The 22,747-nt window shown below is 46.6% G+C and overlaps 8 protein-coding genes across 8 annotated transcripts; 3 read left to right on the top strand and 5 right to left on the bottom strand.

The window, feature by feature from the left end:
- Nucleotides 1-350: 350 nt before the first annotated feature.
- Nucleotides 351-3,122, bottom strand: BX661DRAFT_195968 (uncharacterized protein; the record flags this gene model as incomplete). The annotated part of the gene is made up of 1 exon (XM_051538007.1): nucleotides 351-3,122. One exon carries the CDS (start codon nucleotides 3,120-3,122, stop codon nucleotides 351-353), a length of 2,772 nt encoding a protein of 923 aa, XP_051394610.1.
- Nucleotides 3,123-4,012: 890 nt separating this feature from the next.
- BX661DRAFT_222299 (uncharacterized protein) lies at nucleotides 4,013-6,659 on the bottom strand (the record flags this gene model as incomplete). The annotated part of the gene is made up of 1 exon (XM_051538852.1): nucleotides 4,013-6,659. Exon 1 carries the CDS (start codon nucleotides 6,587-6,589, stop codon nucleotides 4,013-4,015), a length of 2,577 nt encoding a protein of 858 aa, XP_051394609.1. The 5' UTR covers nucleotides 6,590-6,659.
- A 1,267-nt stretch (nucleotides 6,660-7,926) lies between these two features.
- BX661DRAFT_176823 (ribosomal protein S3) lies at nucleotides 7,927-9,727 on the bottom strand. The gene is made up of 2 exons (XM_051534475.1): nucleotides 9,601-9,727; nucleotides 7,927-8,738 (listed from the first exon to the last, which is right to left on the bottom strand). Exons 1-2 carry the CDS (start codon nucleotides 9,619-9,621, stop codon nucleotides 8,007-8,009), a joined length of 753 nt encoding a protein of 250 aa, XP_051394608.1. The 5' UTR covers nucleotides 9,622-9,727; the 3' UTR covers nucleotides 7,927-8,006.
- Nucleotides 9,728-10,016: 289 nt separating this feature from the next.
- BX661DRAFT_176822 (cytosolic Fe-S cluster assembly factor narfl) lies at nucleotides 10,017-11,795 on the top strand. Its single transcript, XM_051534474.1, has one exon. It carries the CDS (start codon nucleotides 10,204-10,206, stop codon nucleotides 11,719-11,721), a length of 1,518 nt encoding a protein of 505 aa, XP_051394607.1. The 5' UTR covers nucleotides 10,017-10,203; the 3' UTR covers nucleotides 11,722-11,795.
- A 733-nt stretch (nucleotides 11,796-12,528) lies between these two features.
- Nucleotides 12,529-14,010, top strand: BX661DRAFT_176821 (uncharacterized protein). The gene has a single exon (XM_051534473.1). The coding sequence runs from the start codon at nucleotides 12,668-12,670 to the stop codon at nucleotides 13,955-13,957; it is 1,290 nt and encodes a 429-aa protein (XP_051394606.1). The 5' UTR covers nucleotides 12,529-12,667; the 3' UTR covers nucleotides 13,958-14,010.
- Nucleotides 14,011-16,736: 2,726 nt separating this feature from the next.
- On the bottom strand, nucleotides 16,737-17,889 carry BX661DRAFT_168592 (HSF-type DNA-binding-domain-containing protein; the record flags this gene model as incomplete). The annotated part of the gene is made up of 2 exons (XM_051533442.1): nucleotides 16,737-17,394; nucleotides 17,798-17,889. 2 exons carry the CDS (start codon nucleotides 17,887-17,889, stop codon nucleotides 16,737-16,739), a joined length of 750 nt encoding a protein of 249 aa, XP_051394605.1.
- Nucleotides 17,890-20,277: 2,388 nt separating this feature from the next.
- BX661DRAFT_176818 (cell differentiation family, Rcd1-like-domain-containing protein) lies at nucleotides 20,278-21,834 on the bottom strand. The gene has a single exon (XM_051534472.1). The coding sequence runs from the start codon at nucleotides 21,523-21,525 to the stop codon at nucleotides 20,464-20,466; it is 1,062 nt and encodes a 353-aa protein (XP_051394604.1). The 5' UTR covers nucleotides 21,526-21,834; the 3' UTR covers nucleotides 20,278-20,463.
- BX661DRAFT_176817 (uncharacterized protein) lies at nucleotides 21,835-22,717 on the top strand. The gene has a single exon (XM_051534471.1). The coding sequence runs from the start codon at nucleotides 22,054-22,056 to the stop codon at nucleotides 22,303-22,305; it is 252 nt and encodes an 83-aa protein (XP_051394603.1). The 5' UTR covers nucleotides 21,835-22,053; the 3' UTR covers nucleotides 22,306-22,717.
- Nucleotides 22,718-22,747: the final 30 nt, after the last annotated feature.

Raw genomic sequence — 22,747 nt, 5'->3', positions numbered from 1 at the left:
ATTCATTTGTGTGTAATATGCGTGACATATATTCTCTTTTTTACAGTCGCAAAAATAGAAATAATGCTTACTAGTTAAATTTAAAAACACGTAAAAATTATTTTTCAGACAGTAATAAAGAAAATTACCATCATATTTGGCTACTGATGCCGACTTTTTCAGGCGCTTTTTATAATGTGTGGGTAGTTTTTTTGAATATCAAGTTGACAAAATTGAATTGTATAGTAACTAAAAGTGGAACTGTAAATATAGGGATGACACAAAATAAAACTAAATTGTATATTAAAAATACTGCTTATAAAGTATGGCCGGTTTCATACCAGTACATATTTGGAAACTGCTGACACTGCTCAGTCCGAATCTTCGTCGTCTTTGTTGTTGCTGTTGCTGGCAAGCACAAACTTGACCGCCTGAGTGACAAGCTTGGTGACTGTGGCGGCCTGAGGAGCAGGCATGTTGACGGGCACACTAACAGGCATGGTTTGCTGCGGGACACCAATGATCATGACGCTCGGACATGCTGACATGGGGGTTTCAGAAATCATCAGCGGCATATCTTTCCTGAACGAGCATGGCTCAGTGGCATAGCTGAGTGGATCAAGTTCATTAACTGCAAGTGGAATGTTGCTAGCCGAGGCCAAAGAAGCAGCTGAAATTGTAGACCAGGGTGCATCGACACTGACACCAGCAGCATCACGAGCCAAAGCAGCGTCAAAACGCATGTTGACAAAGTTAAATGGCCTGATCTGTGCATCATAGCCATTGTACCCGGCATGGCTCTCGCCTTGGTGGTTGCTGTAGCTGTTGGTGTAGTATGGATTTGTGTATGGACAGGGATCGCTGTTGTAGTTTATGTAACTGGACGCGTCAGAGGCTGGATACATGGTGGGGCTGGCGCCATCATAGTGCAACTTCCAGTTGCCGTTGGTTGCGAGCTCGTCACCGTAATTGGACTGCATGTGGCCATATGAGTCAGCGTACTTTATCTGAGGTCTCTCGTTATAGTCGCCATAATTTGCCTGAGACTGATCATATGAGGACGTCGCATATGGGTGGTAGGGCGGGGACTGGGTGTCATCGTAGTTCAGGCTGGGTTTGTTCTCCCACGAGTCAGACTGGTGGTGGTAGTTCCAGGTATCAAAGTCGGCGCTCTTGCTTCTGGTTATTTGATACCGCTCGATTCCCAGAATGTAGTTAGCCTCAGTCTCCGGAGCCCATGAGCGCTGGGTCTCCTCGTCGTAGCTTGTCTGCGTCTTCTTGCGGTACTCACGATCGACATTGTAGCTGTTGGTTGTGCGTTCGGAATAGGCGGCCTCATCGTGAACTACAGTTTTTCCGCTAAGGCGCAGCTCCGAAGACGCCTGCAGCGCGGCTTGGGCAGAAGCCTCCGCCCTTATTTCGGAAAGAACTGCCTCGCGGGCTTCGGCGGATGCCTCTGCCCGGACTTTAGATGCCTCATCCTTCAAGTTGGTCACCGTTCCTCTGCCGCGTGTACCGAGCGCGCGCGCGCAAGATAACTCGTATTCGTTTTCAGCATCGACTGCTACAGCGGGGACAGAGTTGACTTCAGCCTCAAAATTAAGGGTTTCCTCGGTGGAACCGCTGCTGGCCCGAAAGCGCATGTTGGGTACGTCTGAAATGTTAAGGTCGGCTGCCGCAGACTCATCGGTATCGGCTTTGGCTGCGGATGCTGCTGCTGCCAAAGTGCTCTTCAATGCGGCGGCTTTCTTGGCAGTGCCAGTGCCAGCAGTCTTTGCGATAACCTTGTTTTTGCGGGGCGCGCTGACATTAGCTGCAGGCTTTGCAGGTGGGGCGTCTTCTTCGGCAACATCAGCACTGGCAGAATCCAGTTCAGCGTCAGCATCGACAGTAAGCTTGCTCTTGCGATTGTTGGTGCGTGGAGCCATGTGCCTAGCAAGGGTCTTGGGGGATTGGGGCGGGGCAACGTACACATCATCTTCGTCAATGGCAGCAGATACGTCTTGGCTACTATCGGCTGTGTTGTCATCAACGGCACCAAGGGGGGCTGCACCAGAATCAGACAACAGAGCCGACGCGAGTCCAGACCGTGACAAAAGCTCAGCCAACTGTGAATCAATTGGCAGCAGGACAGGCTGGGCGTTCTGGTTGGAGCCAAGAATGGAGGCTGTGGGAATCGCGCCAGCGACAGCGGGAGCAAAAGCAAGTGCGGCTGTGGGAACTTGAGCCAGCAAGGGCTGGGCAACCTGCTGCTGGGCCCCAATGGCAGCTGGATAGAGCTGTTGCTGCGCAAGCACCATGGCTGCCACTGGGTCAGCTACTACTGCGGAAGGTGCAGTTGTGGCGACCACTGCTGCAGCTGCCACAGCCTGATTAAGCGTGACATCCGGGTAAGGAAGCTGCGCAAAAAAAGCAGCCGCACCTGTTGCTGCAGGTGCGGCAACAGGTGCGGCAACAGCTATGGGAGCAGGTACCGCTGCGGGGGCAACGGCTGCAACAGGCGTGGCTACGGACTCAAAGACAGTAACAACCACCGGTGCAGGGGCGGTAACCGTAACAATGTCGTGAACAGCGTACTGCGTTATCGCCACGGTGGCAGCAGAAAATACTGTGGTGGTCACAGGCGCCGCAGCTGTCTGTGACGTCAAGGTAGACACCGGTGCAGTAGCCGTGACAGAGACGGTTTGCACAATAGTGACTGGTGCAACAGGAGCTGCAGGCGGAGCTTGGAGCACGATCTGAGGCAAATTGGCAAAGCGCTGCATCCCCGGTGGAATACCAACACCCGGATTCAGCATAAAATGTGGCGAGTTGAGTGCCTGCTGGAGTTGCAAATAACCGAGAGACGAGCCGCGGAGGTTCGATAGTGTGTTATCAAGCATCACCGCGGGCGACTGAATTATTTGGTTGGATGCAAGCTCGGGATTTACAGCGGCAGCGACAGCAGCGGCAATGGCGGATGAATCATCGGCAGAAGTGCTGTCGCCAATAGTGCGGGCAACCGTAGCTTCGCCGATGACTGGCTGATCGTCTATAACAAGGCCTCTTTTGTGGATTTCAGAGCTGTTCTCGATAATTTCCGCGGCGTGTATGTATGCAGTCAGCCACACGAGCAAGGCCGACGTGCTGAGCTGAAGCTTCATGTGAAATCAACTGATAGCTATGTGATGAATCTAAAGTGAAAGAGACGCTTAATATATATTTGCTACTTTTCTTAATCTGAATGTGATCACCAAATACAGATGCGTACTTGGTACAAGTGCAATGAATGCAGGGTAATGTTGAAGTAGTAATAATAACAGAAAGTGCAAAAAAATATGTGATGATACGATATTCCAGAAATTAAACAAGAAAAGCGGAGACCATAGGCGGAGCGACATGACCAAGAAGCAATGATAATATGGAAATTTTGCAATAACTGTTCCACCACTCCTCCTTCTCAGAGATGTTTAACCTACAACCTTTCTCTCCTGGATACTATCATGTTGCGCTTAAAAATAAAGAACTAATTATATCAACGGCAAATTAGCCTGTTTGCGTTCAATTCGACACAAGGGACGGATATATTTGCGATTGGCGCTCATAATAGCATTTGTGACGTGGGAGATTGCAGAACAAATGCACCGTTTATAGTGATTGTTATAGTCCCTAATTATAATGCAAGACATACTGTCTATCTCCCGCACCAACCCCGGTTTTTTATTTAAAGAAAACAAACTAGGCCGCTACTGCTACTGCTATTGCTGCAACAGCTATATCCACTCGCCTGTGCCCTAAATATAAACGATGAGACACCCCTATTTCCTAGCAGAGATGACATGTATTAATGCTCTGAATTTGCGAGAATGTGGAGAATCCGCACCATCTTTTTTTTTATCTGTTTTATAGATGAAAATGTTTGGTGCTATTGCTTTTCCAATTGAAACCAACTTCAGGAGTGCATATGCGCATTAACGCATGCATATGGTAATGAAGTATTAACCATTAAGTTGATTATGAATATGAAATAAAAATTAAGACATTATAATTAATATTAATTGGTATTATCGTCGCTGTCGCTTTCAAACTCCACATCGGAATTGGCACCAAAGTCCATGCCCTCGTGAGTGTAGATGTTGGTGACAAACCCGGCGCTGTAATCACTTGTTAACAAGAGGCTAATGGTACTCTTCCCAGTAACCTCACTTGATGGCATTTGTTCTACCAGCTGCACTGTCCTCCGCGCTGTTTCGTTGGCTGTTACTGCAAATCGAGTGGCAGCTGTGGGTAAAATTACCTCATTGGCATTGTCGCCGTTGTCCGCAAATCTGTTATGTCCGGACGCCCAAGTGCTGGCCCTGCCCTTGTTCTCAGAGTTTTGATTGACAAGCTTGATGTGGGCGCGGATCCGGCTGCTTTTCCCATCCTGATCCTCCGAAATGCCAAGACGACTCCTTAGTTCTTGTTCCAGATCCCGGCCCCGATCTTCGGCGTCCATGTCAATATTCTCGCTCTCCTCCTCAACTTCCTCATTGTCAACCTCGTCGTCGCTGTCCTTCCCATTGACTCTACTGTCGGGGGACGTGCTCTCGGCAAGAAGAGGCCTACCATCAATGGAAATGGCGCTGGCAGGGATGTGGAATACGCTCTGCAAAATGCTGGCAATGCCGCTGGCGTTAATTTCATCCTTTGGCTTTTTGGAATGTGTGGGTTTTGGCGTTGGGACATCCTTTGTAGTGCCGTCGGAAATAAACGGGATTATTGGTGTGAAGAGCTGGCCCTTGTTGTCCTGTAGATTGAATGGCTGGTCGTTACCATCGGCGCGTACAGTGATACTGGAGACAGGATGGCGGGCGCTCGCAGACAGGGCCACGTTATAAGGCGATGACGATGTAACTATGTTCACCTGTGGCGAATTGTTTGGGTGCACCAAGGTCATCAAAGCCGATTCGAACCCGGGCGGCAACTGATTGGGTCGGTTGTCTACAGCAACATTCAACTGCGGGACCGGCAAAGACTGGGGTGGATAACCCTGTGCCTTCACGGGTGTGGGTGCCGTTTCAGTATCAGGCAATACAATGGAGATGCTGGACGCCTGAGAAAACATAAGCGGCCCCGATCCACGTTGTCCAGAATGTGCCTGCAGGTACTCTTTTGAATATGGCGGCAGCTGGGACCATTGCTGCGGCTGGAAAGATGGCCTCGGCGCTGGGAATGGTCTAGGTACTACTTGCGGTCTTGAAAAATAATGTGGTCTCAGTGCGACCTGCGGTTTCGGAGCAACCGGCGACAGTGGATACCTCGGCTGTTGAATTTGCGGTGCAAGGCTTGGAATTGCTGGAACAGGGGCTAGGGTTGGAGTTGGAGTTGGAGTTGGAGGCGGCAGAGGCGGCATCGGGGCAAATGTAGGGATAGTCTGCGCGGGACGCTCAAATGTATACGGCTCTGTCCGTGCAAGCTGCAACTGTGGGGTTATGTATGTACTCGATTGCTTGAGCAACTCGGCGGCCATCGCCGCCAGCTTAGTTATCCTCAAAATCCCCGCAAGATCAAAGTCGTCAATCGTAATCTCGTGTCTTTGTACATTGGTTGTCGTTGGGCCTTTTTCAAGAGCGAAAGTAACAAGGGACTGAGAAAAATCGGGCTCGTCAATCAAAATAGTAGTCTGCATGCCAGCGACCAACATCTCCATTCTGTCGCGCCGTTGTACAGAAGTGTCATCAGCGACACTAAATATCGGCAGCAGCTTGCTAGCCTTGGCAGACGGCGTTGGTGCGGATGTTGTCCAGTCTGCAATCGGTAATGGCGCGAATGTGGCCAGTGAATCGATGGCCGGAGCGAGCTCTGCCATCACGTCGAACATAGGGTCGACAGATAATACGGTTATGATATTGCGTGCGTTCATATCGTCAGTAAACCTGATGGCGATGGTTGGCAAAATGATGTTGACTGACAGAACACGGGGTTCAGATGACGTGGGAATGATCTGGGATTGCTCGTTGGTACGGAACCCTGCTGGCATCAAAAAAGGGCTTGGCTGGCTTGTGGGCGGAGCTTGGATATACCGGTTGTTGTGGAAGCCCAGCTCGTTCTGACCCAGCTGATCCGTCGTCTGCATGTTGAAAGTGGTATCAACGGCCGAACCAATGGCCCTGTCCGAGTCAGAGGTGGTGACTGAGGAGTCCTGGTTTTCTGGATACGCACACCTAATTTCGGCTTGTTCGCCGCCGGTCTGATAGCATTTGGTGCCCATCAGGCACTTAAAAACAGTACTTCTGCCATCAATCTGCTCAGAGTAGAGCTCGCTAGCGCCATCAGCATAGAGACAGCTGAACCGCGGTCCGCGAGGAGTGGATTGTGTCATTGATGACGATGACGATGATGAAGACCATAAGGACTTCTCGGTTGTGAATGTGGCGGTCGTGATGGCGACAACGGCATTATTGATAGCGCTGTCACTAGTGTTGCTAAGTTTCCATGCTGACGAGCTGGCAATGGTCAATTCGACAGCGGGAGTGCTGCCCAGCACGCTAAACTCTGACGTAGACGCGGGTGCCGTTGTGTTGGTATCGGCGATACAACTTGCACTGAGCAGCGCAACAGCTGCCAGCACGCTGACTAGTGCTTGCATTGTAATATTTAAAATACGTTGAAATGACAAGATACTCGGTAAGTAATATTGTTTGCAAGATAAAATATCGAAATGTTGCGTGCGTGGACACGAATAAAATGGGTATAGTTTTAATAATACTGATAACGGAAATGTATAAGAGTGCCTTGCGAAGAAGAGAAACCTAGACTATTGTCGACATCGACAGCGGACGACCCACTATTACTACCAGCGACGCCAAGTTTATAGCCGCTGCTTGGACATTTTTATTTTGCTCATCTGCACTTAAAATACACTTTAAAAAAGAACTTCGGATATATTTGTGTTGCTACATTTAGGCACTGTTGGAAGGTGTCTGAAAAATACCACTACAAGTCTATCTACAAATTCACACTTGTCTGGCAGGTGACCATCTTTTAGAGCTGCAAAAGTAGGATAAATAGGTTATTCTGAGTTGCTAAATAGCAGCACTGGCAGTAAAGCCGCTATTATTGCATGGCGGTTGCTCCATTCCCAGTACAAAATTAAGCATTCTGCCTTTGCATCCCCGTTTTCCTCCCCGCCTCGCACTTTGTGTATTTCTTCCTTCCTGTCCTCTTCGTGCGAGTAGCGCGGGGGTGGCCGATATCAAGTAGCGAGAGATTGAGCCTGCAATCAAACAAAAAATAAACACACAGGGCTCAGTCCCTCTTGTTGCCGGGCGACTCGGAATAGTATGCTGTCATGTCACTACTGCCTCTGCTCCCAGCCGGGCGCGAGCTCGCAATATTGTCCATCACGTAGCTGGAATCCAGGCCACCATCCTTGAACGACCGCAGCTTCTCCTCGCCAAGCACCACTACACATTACAACTTGGACTAGGCGATTAGCAAACATATACTTGTGCTGTGCCACAGGGACAAATAATCTGTGTGCAAGGATTCGGTCAAAATATTAGCACAATGAGGGCATGAAGTAAATTACTTACAACGCTTGTAAACGATATTCGAGTATACAACCACCAGCGGGATGGTTACTATGATGACGGTCCAACAAAGCTGCCGCCTGGACATGCCGATGAACTTGTCTTTGGGCACAGTGTTCATCCGCGGGAGGCTTTTGTCGCCAAACTTAATGGCGCGCTTTCCCTGAGCAAGCAGCGGTCTGGTGAACAACATGGTAGAAGTAGAAAGTGTTTTTGATTGTGCCGTGTGCGGACGGATATAAAAAAGTAGAAAATAACAAAATCAAAATAGACTTTTTACACCTGCCGATCTCCCACGCTATCTCTCAAGCGCAGCATCGGATCTTGAGCCTTGCACAGATTATGGTGTTGCAAAGCCATGATACACAGTCCAGCACTCGCTCTAAAAAACATGATTTTTTTTTAAAAATGAGGGGTTTTCAATTCCGAAGAAATATGTAAAATTGTTTAGTGGTGACCAAAATACGACCCATTTTAGAAAGCCTCGGCGACGGGAGCCTCGGCGGCGGGGGCAGCCTCAGCAACAGGGGCGGCCTCAACAGCGGGGATCTTGGACTCGGAAACGGGGCCGTTGGTGGGGGCCTCGTCCTTGGCGTCGTTGTTGAGGATGGTGACAATATCGGGCAGGGGGTTCTTGGGGCCAACACGTCCAGTGGGATCGCAGTCAAGCATAATCTTAACCTTGATACCGAGGACACCCTGCTTCATCTCGACGTGACGAACGGCGTGGTTGATGTACTCCTTGGCGGGGTTACCCGAGTGGATCATAAAGCCCTCGCTGAACTTCATGGCCTTGGCACGAGCAGCGCGGAGCTTACCTGAGACAACAACCTCGCAACCCTTGGCACCCGACTCCATAACGTAACGGACAACGGAGTAGGCGGCGCGGCGGACGGCAAGACCCTGGAGGAGCTTGAACTTGAGCGACTCGCACTGGGTGACAGCGCAAAGACCGCGAGCGGCAACCTTCTCGGCGTACAGCTCAACGGTGCCCTCGGGGAAGTTAAAACGCTTCTGCACAATGGTGGTCAGCTCGCGGATGCGGCGACCCTTGACACCGAGAACCTCCTGGGTGTGGGTGGCACGGATAATGATCTCAGTGCGAGCGGGGGTAACACGGACCTCGCAGCCCGAGTAGCCCTCGAGAGCCAGCTCGCGCTGGAAGAACTCGTTAAGCTCAGCGTAGAAGACGCCGTCAGCAACAAACTACAGCGAGCAATAAAAATACATGTCCAACCCAATAAAAAGAGGAACAATGCAAAGTACAAAAAGAGTATTAGCAAAAAGCTCGCATTAACAGATTTTGAGTGGTTCTGCAAGCAATCTGAAACGCTCAGTGCAATTTAAAAGTTCGTGTGCATTCAAAGCTGGGTGCGACTGATCTCCTCCGGACTAAACAGCAGCATAAGTATATACGTCTACAGCTGTAAGCTGGCAACCGCCAAGATAGCCAAACAAACGAATAACAGCAGCAACTGTTCTGGGGCTGGCAATGCAATCTGACGTTGAGGAATGACAAGCAAAAAACGCCGCAATGTGTTAAAACTACAGGCGTGGCTTTAAGTTGAGCGCTCAGAATAAGGTAATATTCAGTATGCCGGAGCCAGAGCTGCACTAGTAAAACTGGCACAACTACAGACTCTGGCATTCAAATAAGAGGTGTCAGAATAATAACAAGGCTCATCATAGCTGGCCCGTGTCATTCCCCTTAAGTACTGCAATTTATGCGCAAGCACTGCCTGCTGTAAGCAAAACAGAAAGCTGGGGCCCCGTAGCCACTGCTGTCGCTGCTAAATGTAAAATGGCGGCATAGGCAAATTCAAAATGTTGGAATTCAAAATTTCCTGTGCAAGACATTTATTCCGCATTCCAACGTTTCGTTTTTGCTGTATCACGCATCCGTCATAAATTGGTCGTCTGCTGTTGTGCATCCGTTGCTTTTGCTGCTGTTGCCAGTTTTATGCCGTATCCATCCCAAAAAACATTTCGAATCGATCGCACCCCCTCTCCGAATCCGTCTGCACACACGCAGTGCAACTAACCGTCGTTTGACAAGTGTGATATTTTCCTTCTGTTTCTTGGACACCATGTTGAATATTAGTTGCAGAGAAAAGAGGTAGAACGCAAGGGATTCGACGCGCTGTACAATCTTTTCTTGCCTGGTTTCAAATTTTTTTGGCTGTACGTGGGCGTTAATTTTCGCGTATCTTAATGCTTAAGCCGCTTCAGAGGGCAGTCAGTCATCCTTGAGCCGTAAATGTGAATTCACAATTACGGCTTGAAAAACTGGCCTTGAATTAATTTTGTAATTGGGTGATCACGCCATTTTCATATTTATTTTCTTTGTGTGGCAAAAAAATGCCAGCAAATCACTGATCTTGCGACAAAGTTGCACACTCGGCAACTGGTGACTCAAAGCGCAGCACTTAATTAATTGGAGGTTGTGTGGCTACAACCACGCTGTGAACAGCATTGCGCTTAACTTTTCCTTTGCTTTGCTTTGCATTACTAATCAAGTGCCGCAATTGCATTCCCTTTTATTTTTCTGACTTTTCAACTTTCTTACTTTGTATTTGGAATTGCACAACCCAAAGTCAAACAAAACACAAACTCACACACACATACACTTACATTCTCAGTTACAGTTATACGCTGAAATATAAAATATAATATGTCATTTTCGGGTGGCCTTCGGCTGACAGACCTCAACGATTACATTACGCCGGGCCAGGAGTGCATCAAGCCCGTCGAGGTCAAGAAGACTGGCCAGTCAAACGGCTCACAGATCAAAATTGGGCAGTCTGGCGACTACTACGAGGTCAGTAAAGACGGCGAGGAGACTAAGCTCGAGGCAGCGCGCATCACACTGAACGACTGCTTGGCATGCAGCGGGTGCGTGACGTCAGCGGAAGCGGTGCTCATCACGATGCAGTCCCACCACGAGCTTATCTCCGTGCTCGAGGAGAACCGCAAGCTGCGCAGTCAGGGCCAGGGCGACCAGGCTAAGCACGTGGTAGTCACCGTGGCGCCGCAGTCCCGCGCATCGCTGGCACACAAGTACAATATTCCCACGCTCAGCGTGGCCAAGCGCATGACGGCAGTGCTCAAAGCGATGGGCGTCGACAATGTGTTTGACTCGGCTTTCACTCGCGACCTGACACTGGTCGAATCGGCACGCGAGTTCGTCGATCGCTACAAGCGCTCCAAGGGAAATATCGGCGATGGGCTCAGCTTGCCGGTGCTGGCGAGCTGGTGTCCTGGCTGGGTGTGCTACGCAGAAAAGACACACACGGAAGTCCTCCCCTGGATGAGTACGACAAGGTCGGCGCAGCAGATGATGGGCACGGTAGTTAAGGACTACCTGGCCAAGAAGCTCAGCATCACGCCGGACCGGATCTACCATGTGGCCATAATGATGTGCTACGACAAGAAGCTGGAGGCCTCTAGAGATGACTTTTACAACGACATATACAAAACACGCGATATCGACTGTGTAGTGACCACCGGCGAGTTTGACCGCATGCTGAGCGAATCCAGCACATCGCTATTGGACGCGCCCGAATCAGCACTCGACCCGCTGTTCAAGGTGGATGCTGCCAACGGCCAGCTATACTCGAGTGCTGGCTCTTCAGCTGGCGGCGGTCTGGAGTATGTCATGTCATATGCTGCGCGCGCGCTCTTTGGCATTGACGTGTCAGCGGACCACATTGCTGCTGTCGGCCGCGACGAGGCCCAGCACCCGTTGATCCGCGTCAAGGCCGTGCGCAATCAGTCAGATCACCGCGAGTTTGCGCTGCTCGATCCAGAGACGCAGCAGCCACGGCTTCAGTTTGCCGCTGTCTACGGATTCCGCCATTTGCAGAACCTCGTTCGGAAGCTCAAATCGGGCCGATCAGTCTACCACTATGTGGAAGTGGCGGCGTGCCCGAGCGCGTGCTCCAATGGCGGTGGCCAAATTCAGCCAAATGACCCGAGCCCGGCAGCCAAAAAGCAGTGGGTTGCGGAGACCGAGCACATTTACACAGCCACTAGCGCATATCAGCTGCCCGAACATAACCCCGCACTCAAGGACCTGATCTACGACTGGTTTGGTCCAGAGGGCCTCGATTCCGAGCTGGCAAAGCAGGCACTGCATACGCAGTTCCACGGCATCGTTGCAAAGGTCAATCCGCTGGGCGTGAGCTGGTGATTAGGAGTAGAGATGATTCTTAATTTTTTGTTCTTTTTTTTGTAAATTCCAATAAGTAACTGTTCAGCCTAACATTCATTCCGACGTTTACTTCCGGCGAGTAGCAACTTAAGTACATGCAAAGTCGATCGATAAGACCAACAAGGGTGCGAAAAAATAGTACGCAGTAGCACCAGTTTATTGTGCAATAAAGTTGTATTATTTTGTCCTGTTTTTTATCAGCAGCCCATCGAGATTCAATTTCGGAAATGATGAGCGTAGCCGAGCGCACGCTAAATTACCACTTGCATTCGTGGCAGAAATTTACTGCAAGCTGCGCCCGCTTCTTTCGCGATGATGGCGGTGTGATAAGAAGGCAAGGCGGCAGCGCGCGATGAAAGTCTCGATTATTTCCCTCGTTTCAAGCCACGCCATGCTGTGCACAATGCATCTGCTTGTGAACTGAGAAGGCATAGTGATATCTCAATCCCAGGTTGGGAATGCATTTTTCCGCATATGACTCGTTTTTTCATTTTTGAGTACACGTTGCTTTTTAATTCAGAGATTCACCTTTTTTAAACATATTAGTCCGCCATCGATAACGGCCGTTGATTGTTTTTCACCGATGAATGGAGAAAATTTCCGAGTGGGAAAAATTGAACAATGTCGCTCATGTTTTTTAATATGCTTACCATTAGAAAACAGCATGGCAATTATATTGCTCGCTGCCAATAAGATAAAATCTCAATAACAGCACTGCTAAATTAGTATAAAAGGGAGCATGTACCCCCACACAAATATTAAACACTATGGTTAGTTATTTGAGCACAAGCTTTTCCAACCCCATTCCAAATCCGACTCAACTCGTAACTTTTGCGTTTTGTACTAAATTTCTGCAACTCAAAGCACGCTTATCAAAAAAACACCCACGATCTCATATTTTACATAAACATTCATATCACGAATCATGTACGCTGTCGGTGCTACTGGAGTCATCTCGGCCGGCTTTCCTGCCGCTGCGCTGACCAAGTACAAATATCCTGTTTTCCTGGCCTCGTCGCTGGATACCGAGCACGACGCGTCGACCAGCCCGACTTTGTGCGGCCAGACGGAGGATCCATGCAAGTCCAACTGCGTACCCAGCAATGTCCACAGCCGTGAAATTTCGTTTGTGGACATTGATCCGACAGAGATCAATATCACCCAGGCACTGGGCGGGCGGTCATCCGAGACAATCGAGTGCCTTCGCATTAACGGCTGCCGGATGAACAGCGCCGTATTTGCAGCGGTGGTTGACGAACTGTGTCTCTTAGAACTTCCAAACCTGCACACTATTGACATCTCGAAGAACAAAGTTGGTGGCCCCCTGGCTGGCAATGCACTGGCAAAGCTGCTGACACATGCCACATCGACGCGCTTCTTGTCGCTGGGATGGAATTGTTTGGCACTCGCCGATTTAAAGGACATATGCCTTCCAATCTGCGGCGTGATCTCGCTGGATCTGCGCTCTAATCCGCTGAGCAATTCATTTGTCAGGCCCTCGAGCCGAAGCTCTTCCAGGAGTAGCAGCCGCCGCAATCCCAAGTCTGAAAGCGCTGATGCTAGCGTTGACACCATGGCGTGGGTCAGTACGCTGGTATCGTCGATGCCCCAGCTCACACATATCCACTTGGCACAGGCGAGTATTTCTGATAAGGAATTGACTGCCTTGTTTCACGCACTGACTCGCCCATCGACCCGCGTGGAGTACATCGGCCTCGAATGGCTGGGTCTGGGCAGCCGCCTCGCCACCCTGCGCGCAATTATGAGCAGCTTGACTCCCGCGGCTGGCTTGGCAACGCACAGTAGCGCATTGCATGTCAACCTCGCAGCTAACAACCTTGGCGACTGCGGCGTTGAAATTATTTCCACCTCGGATGCTAAACTGCCGTCGCTCACGCTGGCGTGCAATTTCATTACAGAGCGCGGGACGGGCATGCTGGCCAAATGGCTGCCTGCATCCAGTTTGACTGCGCTTGATCTGACGGACAATTACTTTGGCGATCAAGGAATCGTCTCGCTGCTGGCTGTGCATCCGGGTGTTAAACCAAACTCCTATTACACGCAGATCAAATCGCTAGGTCTGAACAGCTGCTGCTTGGGCGACACGTCGCTGCGTATGCTGGCCGACGCTATTTCTTGCAAGTGGGCGCCTCTTGAGTCGTTGAGGATTCTGCGCAACAGCAGAATGTCATCGAGTGCCAAAATTACCCTGTGAGGCGAGTCCTGTATAAAACAGTTTATACTATACTCAAATCCAAACTGTCAACCGCATACCAAACCCATTGGGTGCCTGGTTTTGCGAGTACTGTAAAAAATTGATATTTTTAATTAAAAAACAAAAAAAAACATATGTGTGTATGAACTATCGCTTGGCTGTGCGCTAAAATTAAACCTGGTCATTTCGCAAAAACATGTTCGATGTCAACCCAATTGTACCAGCTGACAAGTCAATTGATGTGTTGTTAGACCTGTGCGTCTGCAAGTTGCTTGTAGCCGCGGAGCCAACAGTGTACCCAGTGCTGACGCTGGTAACATGTAAGGATTGGGTTGGCGTAGTGAGCGGCGGAGGCATTCTTGTAACGTTCGGCAGCGCGTTGCTGGAGTAGTTGAGCGGCGCATCCAGCTGCATAAAGACGTTGGGCAAATTGAACGAATCTGCATGCGACGTGGCCGAATGGGCAGTGTGCTGTGGATATATCAGGGTTGTGGAATTTGCTTGTAACCTGGTACTGTCTGATTTTGCAAAGGTATTGAAAGACGCGTCCGCAGATTTGCCGTTGTTCTCATTGGCAACAAAAAATAACCCGTTAACTTTTTCAATCCCCTGAGTGCCACTTGGCAATGTAAATCCATTGGCAAATATGGACTGTTGACCGGAAGAAAATGCACCCGACGGGCTCATCTGACCTGATTGTAAGGGTGCTAGTTTAATATCGGGTTGTCTGTTAGCAAAGGCAAGCTGCTGCTGTCTCTGCTGCCGTTGATGATGATTCTGATGTTGTTGCTGTTGCTGGTTTTTGGTTTCCTGGTTGGCTGCTGGTTGCAAAAATCCATTCTGAATGGGAAGGCACAGGGGTGTCGGCAAGCTGTAGCGGCTAACTCTTGGTATTTGCTGGGAAGGAATAAATGGCGGCGCGTGGTGTAGTGGTGAGAGGGGCCAGTTGGATTGGATCCCTTCTGTCACTAGAGCTGGAAAAATGGTGGCTGTGGGCTCAGAAGTGGCCGGAATATTGCCAGCAGAAGAATATACAATACCCACGTTTGCATATGGGGATGCTGCAAACCCACTTCCATATATATCTAATGGATTCGCAGGCTGCGAGCTTTCTGAAGCTTGTTTTCTGTGAGTCGAAGCCGCAGTGGATTGTGTCATTCTGGGACTTGATTGCGTGCGCAATGCTGGAATCATGCCGTCGATTGTTTTATCGACCGCCTTAAGCTGGTCTTTTAAAAACATCAAGACTACAAGTGCATAGTAGTGTACAAATTTGACAAGGAAGGTGTATAGTGGGTTAATATATGCATCCAATACGTTTTTTGATTGAATATATGGGATTAATAGAAGTAAATTAATGTTCATGGCAATAATCATATGAGATAATAAACAATAACAAGAGCACTTTATGCGTGCATAGACACCAAATGAAAAAACGCATTGCTTTGGAGCTGATCATTGTGGAATGTTAAAACGTGGCTCAACTACTCGTTTAGAACAGACAACTAAAAAGTGCATACGGAATGATATGTACGTATTCACATAAATTACAAAGCACAGCAGCAATCTACTGACAATGTAAATATTGATGGCAATTTTTTGTATCTGCATCCAGCAATAAGATTAAAATGATAATGATGGCAAATAATGATGAATTCAGGTTTACATGAAAAGAGTGATTTTAAATGTGAGAATTTTGGCCGGAGGCCAAAGTAATCCTTGAAATAGGGAAACTCAGCAATGCAACTGTATGAATATATGGCTCTGCTTTAGTGATGCTGAATTTTCTGATTAAAACAAATTTCTGGAGATAGCAAAATTTGCTGTTAATTAATGCATGTGGAAAGTAGGGAGATGGTAGTAGTTATGCGTTATCCAAAAATGCTTTGAAACTCCTGATGGCACCAACAAAAATTGTTTTGGACATAAAAAACAAAGAAGGAAAATTGACATATAATCAGATATTGACCAAAACAAAAAGTTAGAAATTAAGAGATAAACAGGGGGTACATCATTATAGAAATTTATAATAATTGGCTGATATTCGTTTTGCTTGAAAATCACCAACAGCAATGTAAGTACTCTGTAATACAAAAATGCAGCGGATGGTATTCATAAATGCATTGCAAATAAACATTTTAAAAGTGTGAATATCAGAAGTAGAGTTCCCTTGGATATGCAAATAGGATGATTGTTTGGTCGTTTGGAGATTTCCAAGAAAAATAATAATATGCAAAGCCAGTTTTCACACACAGGGGGTGTCATTATTGATCCAAAATTCATTGGATTGGATGCATGCAAATATGCTGATCATTACAAAAATTTATGAAAGGGGTATATGCAGGTGAAATTGGCAGTATGCAATGGTATTGTTGCCACTCACTGAAACGTTAACAAATATTTCCGAATTACACAAGATTATTTGTTTGTTTGCTTGTTTGCGCTGAGGGATATGAGGCTTTTTATAAGTAGGTGACATCCCATCAAACAATAAAGCATTATTGTACCATTCGGGGCATACCAAGTAAGCATGAGACAGTGGCTATGCATGGGGTAGAATAATGCGACACACACTAATCTCTAACTGCCTTCTGCGTACTGCAAACCTTTATTGTAGAGCAAAACTGTGCAAACAAAAAGAATGGGAATAAAGGATAGAAATAATTTTTGGTGAAATGAATCATAGTGGATGCAGATGAAAATATGGGAAAGCACCTATAGCAAAGAACGCTTGACAGAGATGCAAAATAAAACAGATCGACAAATATAATTACAAAGTTCACTTACCATTGGGGCTCAGCTGGTCAAGGTGATCCTCCAGGGCTTGGAGCGCCAACAACATATCTTGGGCCTTGGGCGCAGAAAACTCGTCCTTGAGAGTCGAGATTGAGGTTGTAGAAAACGGCGGCGTATCCGGGAGTTTGTCAAACGTATTTGTGGTGGGTATAAATATCAGCGAAGGCATTGCTAATTTTGGCGGAATTTTGGTAAGCGCATCTGGCACGTTGCTCTCCAGAGCTTTTGCTGCTGCTACTCCCAACCCATCAATAGAGCCAGGGCTTAAAGATGGCGGCTGGATACTCCATGAAGAGCGTCTCGATTCTATAGCGATATTACTTTCGATTGGCGGCGAGGGGCTGGTTTCGGGATGAGCCTTGGATGGCTGAACACGAATTATAGACTGCAAGAGCTCGGGGTGGTCGCGCTGAAAGATGGGGTGCCGAAATTTACAATACCCCCGTAGTTTCTTGTCTTTGCGGCCGTCAGTGGTGCGGCGGAATCCATAGAGATGGAATTGGCGTGTGAACGAGTGGTACTTGCTTGTGTTGAAATGATTGTGCAGCACATTTTTGGCAACCTCCACAGAAGACTCCATCACAACTTCTGTTCCGCTCTCGTCCCAGTGCAGTGACGCGTAGGAGTAGTCTGTGAGAATGCTATTTTTTACGGTTTAAAATAACAACAAAGTGGTGCATGGTTAGAGTCAGTGTACAAAAATAATAATGACATGCTTTTCAACAACCAAGCGCAGCTAGAATTATGTATTTTGCGTGACTAGCGCCAGACACATGTGTCGTTTGCTTAAGGTCATCAGTTTTTGTTTCTGCAACGCAATATACATAGCGTTGGATGTGTACGCTGTTGCAAAATGCTGTCAATAAGGGCCATGGAATAAAAATTCCTACATTAACCACATGGATACATGCAGCAAATATACACTCAACCTGTGAACATTGCAACGGAAGGTTATAAATACCCAACAACATTGTACAATTGACACAAAAAACAATATAGAAGGTTCAAGAGCATATATTATGTATGTAGTCGTTGGATGAGTACCTGTAGAGAACAAATATAAAATTGTTCTTGTTTTCAATCGAGACCTGGCGATTGTCTCCGCGTTTTTGACGCACTAACGTTATTTTTGGCATATTTATTGTGCGGTGGGTGTAGTTCGGTATCCCGTGTAGACACAAGCTAATTCTTGTGAAAAGCTTGTTTTAAAAATGGTATATATAAAAATCGTCAAATCGCTTGTAGGGGCTCCACAATTGTATATTAAAGTGGTGTAAATGAGAATTAAATAATGTAAATGCCGGTACCAGTAGCAGATTTCAGATAGGTATTATAGCGAATTATCAATAGTTGGTGAAAATTAATTTTTATTTTGAAGACAAAAGAGAAGGAGGGAATCTGCTGTGCTTTATATCCAACAACTGGGATATGAATGAACTAATATAATAATATGAAAAATTCCTAATCAAAAACCAAGGGACTTTATTTGTTTTGTAATACAGCCAAAAAATGATTATAGCAATAAGAGCAACATGTACTCTATTGCACATCCTGCAGATGGTTAAAATGACCGACAAAAATATTAATTGCATTTCGTTGCACTTTGCACGCATTTTTTGACGATAAGGGCACATACAGATAATTGTAAATGTTGCTTTCTGGGTTTTGGCACTAAAATTTGTTTTATGTGGCCTGGAGCGAGCTGACAGAAATTGCGCAAATAGGTGAAAATCATGTACATTTCAGGGTGGGTTGGGTTGGAAACAGGGGTAATATACCACCCCCACCTGCCGATTATTTTTTATTCGGAAATATATTGTCAGACACAAAAATCAGACCAACAAGAAAATCCAATCGCATTACATTGCCAAGTGACATGTTCAAAATGAAATTTGAAAAGTTTGCGGTTGGCTATTTTGTAAATGCACATTATGCACATTTGTTTGCATAGGCAGTTGCCGCCAACATTGGAGCATATATATTACATTGCTTACACGCCTATTATTTCAATTGGAGTTGGGCATTTAAACTGCCATCGTGTTGCGCTACCTTCGCAAAGGCCAGACATATTTTTATATTTCACTTTCTATCATCAAAGTGGGGTTTAGCAGCACTGCCCGTTGATGGCAACAAAAGCAAATGGATGTTTGCTTATAGCATATGTGGGTTTAGCACAGTATCCACAATTCTAAAGCTAAATAGATAATCGTATTTCAAGTCATTTAGTGGATACAATACGTATGATCAACAAAGGAGAAATCAATTTTTATACCAGAAAAAGGGTAAAGCCTCATTTTCCTTTTTTTATTTCGAGGTTGGATACAATCAGTTTAATTCTTGAGTGGACTCACAAAATTTTAATATTTTGCTTTGCGCCGTTATTCTACTTTGTGTCATTATGATATAAATGTTCCCACATGACATAGTGGTTGCAGGCAGAGCTTGTATCCGTTGTTTTTAGATTTCCTTGCAAGCGCGCACAAAATAATATTTTGCGGCAGCTTGAAACCTGACTCGTCTGTGTTCATATTTGGCAACGTGCATACATGCAACATTGTTTGTAATTGAAATCAAGTGGGTAGCACCATGTCTTCTCAATCATTCACGTGCATTTACAAAAATAAAGAATAGGCAAAGGTAGCAGCTTGCAGCACTCGGAGGACTCAATATCTCACCAGCCATGCGTCAATTATCTTTGAGGAACCATCATACGTGTGATTGTTATTGTTGTTGTCTACGCATTCAAAGTTTTTTTCAATTATCCTATTTATATATATTTATTATGTACCAGCTGTCATCAAATTTATAATTGTTTAACATGGCGTCTAATAAACATATGGTTGATGGATATTTTGCACAGGGCCGCAACTATAGCATATTACACCCGACGGGATAGTCGAGTAAATTTGTGTGCTAAAAAACATTATTTTCTCATTTTTCTGAAATCGTAATTAAAGTGTCGCAACAATTTTAAAATTGAATTGTGGAGTCGTCTTGGTTCAAAGTCTGATCGCCAAATTTTGGAGTATCCGTTTTCTAACAAATTTTTTCTTGAAAGTGCATTTTTCAGTCAAATGGCAAGCGAATCGATTGGGCATATGCGGGTGTGCTACCAATAGTATAGCGAGACACGAAAACAAGCACATTTGCTTATGCAAAGTAGATTTGAATGCATGTAGGTGCTTGGTAAATCGTCTAAAACACATTTTGTAAAAATTTCAGTCGCATCGTAAAATGGTCAATCTCGCTGACTAATTTCAAACATGTCCGTTAAAATACATTATTTATTGCGCATGGTAGTAGATTATCTGTCCATTTCTACGTTTACAGGTATCTCTATTTCCAAGAGCCTTTTTAATCAATGTATACATTGCAAAGCCAGTAATTCAGATAGTACAATACTCCTTCACGTTCGTCTGTTGTGATATTACAGAGATACAAAAATTAGCTCGTTTTTAAATACTCTAAACGATCACACGGTTTAAGAGTATTGTCAAAATGGAGAGGCACGACAATTATCGCTTGAAAATGATAGAAAAATTTAATTGTTGAAAATTGTACACTTTAATTGAAAGGAGTAAAATAGAAGTTAAAAATATCAATTTGGAGACTTGAATATATTTTTGGCACGAGTTGTACAAGGGTTGTTCAGTGCAAAAATGCGGAGCTTCGGGCCCACATGTCGCCAGGCCTGCTTTCGTTGAATCCTGCTATGTTAGCTTGGCCATCAGCTGGTAGACCAGCCGCCTGTACGAGACATCCTCGGCAAGCACCTGGGCGAATGTCGAGTCCCGCAAGTGCTCCAATATACCCTCGCGCATCTCTTCCTTTGCATCTTCATTGTCTGCCAGACAGATCAGACATTTTGTCACGCTTTTTAGTAAGCGGCCCGAGGGCGCGGCTACCATCTGGTTGATGACATTGTTGAGAATAACCAGCACCGTGTGTAGTCGCCTGGGATGCGATGTCACATACTGGAAGCCGCCTTCGTCCAGAATAATCTTTTGGAATATAAATGTGGCAACGACCTTGCACAGCTCGCTGCCAATGTCCATGATCTTAAGACACAGAGGTAGGAACTCGGTGAGCACAAAGAATCGGATCACCTCACGGTTGTCGTATTTGACCAATGCGCCAATAACGCCCAGGCTTGTCAGTCGCAGGTTGTCGTACTGCTTGGCCTTGTTTGTCGTGCTGAGGAATGGATACAAGAGCTGGGGCACATTGGCCTTGAGCAACTGCATACGCGTGTGTTCGTGAGTCGCTACCAGCTGAAGCAGCGCCAGGGAATTACATGCGCGGTTAGACACGGGCATGGTTAGCGCCGGCGGGTTGAGCAGAGGGTAGATGGCTATGATCTCCTGATAAAGTATTGTCATCACACCATACGCGTTCCACAGAGCTATTCCCAGGTCAGGATTCTGGTCGCGTCTCCGGCTCAGCTCAGCAAGTGCCTGCTCCCGATTTGTCGCAGAAAACAACTCAACCATCAGCTGGTACAGCGTCTCGTTTTCAGCATTGGCCACGGCCTGGCCGCCATTAACGTTGGAATGCATATTCGCCATGCCGCCGGCGCCGGCAATCGGTGCTGGCACTGCCATGTTGCCACCGAGACGCGCATAAAGAGCTTGGTTCTGGTAGTTTGCTGCCTCAAGGCCCTTGGATTGCGCCAATGCATTTTGTTGCTGCTGCTGCTGCTGCGTGTACATGTAGTTTTGTGCCGCCATTGCCGAAGAGCTATGCGGACCGCCTGTTGCGTTTCCTGCATTCATATCGCTGAACAGTAAGTGTGCCACTGATAGTTTGTACTGAAAAGATTAAAAAGATTAATGCAATAAAAAAATTGATTCTCGTTCGAAGCACCTGAATTCTCTTTCAGATTTTGGGAGAGCGAAAAAGGGTGGGTGGCGCTGGTGCTAGTGCTGTCTCGAGAATACAAAAGTAGAGTGTGCGTGCGTGCGTGAGTATGATGCTTGTACAGACTATAGAATATTGTAAATCTTGCTTTGAATTCGTAATGATGAGGAAATGTGAGAAGAAAAGAGAAAAGTTAAAAGGTGCAAAAAATGTAAGCAGAAAAGCCTCCCCATACAAAGAGTTGGACCCATTTTCGATGCACGTTTTAATTGGTCAAAATTATCAAAAACGGGCCGCATTCTTCTTTTTCGCTTTGCTTCCCCCCTTGGCTTGTGTAAAAAAATAGGGAACAACGAATTCTCGAAATTCAATATTCTCTTGCTCTTTTTACCATAAATTCACACACATTTAAACGCAATAGCAGTGGGCCGGCAAATATCGGTATGGCGCATACACACACAGACAAGCCCGATCCATCCAAGGAGTGCGTGCTGGCCAAGATCGTGATGTACACATGCAAGAAAAGCGATAACATCGTGTGCACGCCCTTCGAGCGGTTGTTCAAGCGGTGCCCTGGTATACCGGCTGTGGAGCTGGTTCCCGACAGCGACAATTTTTTTGTGAACATTAAAGAGCACGAAGGTGCCGTTCGGTGGAAAAAGCTGAGTGCACACCATCGGAGGAAGGACGATTGACTGATTGATTTTCGACGATCAGATTGAATCTTTTTATTTTGCTTGCTTTGTTAAGTCTGTTACGCAGCAGGATTGACCATCGATGTCAGTGTTCCTTATCAAAGATTCATTGACATCAAAGGGCGTTTATTATTGTGCTTTGCCTTTGTGCGTTGGTGTCCACAACTAGCAGCACGACCGCACTCACTTGTCTTGAAATGTTTTAAATACCAAGCCGGCAGGCCAATAATTGAGAAGAAAAGGCATTCATTCAGTTAGCATTTTAATAACCTAATCAATAAACATTCAATAGCACCATTCAGTACAATATCGACCGTGTGCCGTTTCAGTGTTTCAAATGTATTCAATATACTAATTTAAAGGTATCAGGAAAGAATCAACAATTCAAGCTTGCCGGTCGGTGTATATCGTCGTAAGTATGGCTACTGGCTGAGCTTGCCAC

The sequence above is a fragment of the Kickxella alabastrina genome (genome assembly GCF_025024165.1).
Source record: "Kickxella alabastrina strain RSA 675 chromosome Unknown BX661scaffold_2, whole genome shotgun sequence".
In the NCBI taxonomy this organism is placed as follows: Eukaryota; Fungi; Kickxellomycota; class Kickxellomycetes; order Kickxellales; family Kickxellaceae; genus Kickxella; species Kickxella alabastrina.
The sequence above is the reverse complement of the archived record's forward strand: the minus strand, read 5'-3'. Positions and strand labels throughout refer to the sequence as shown.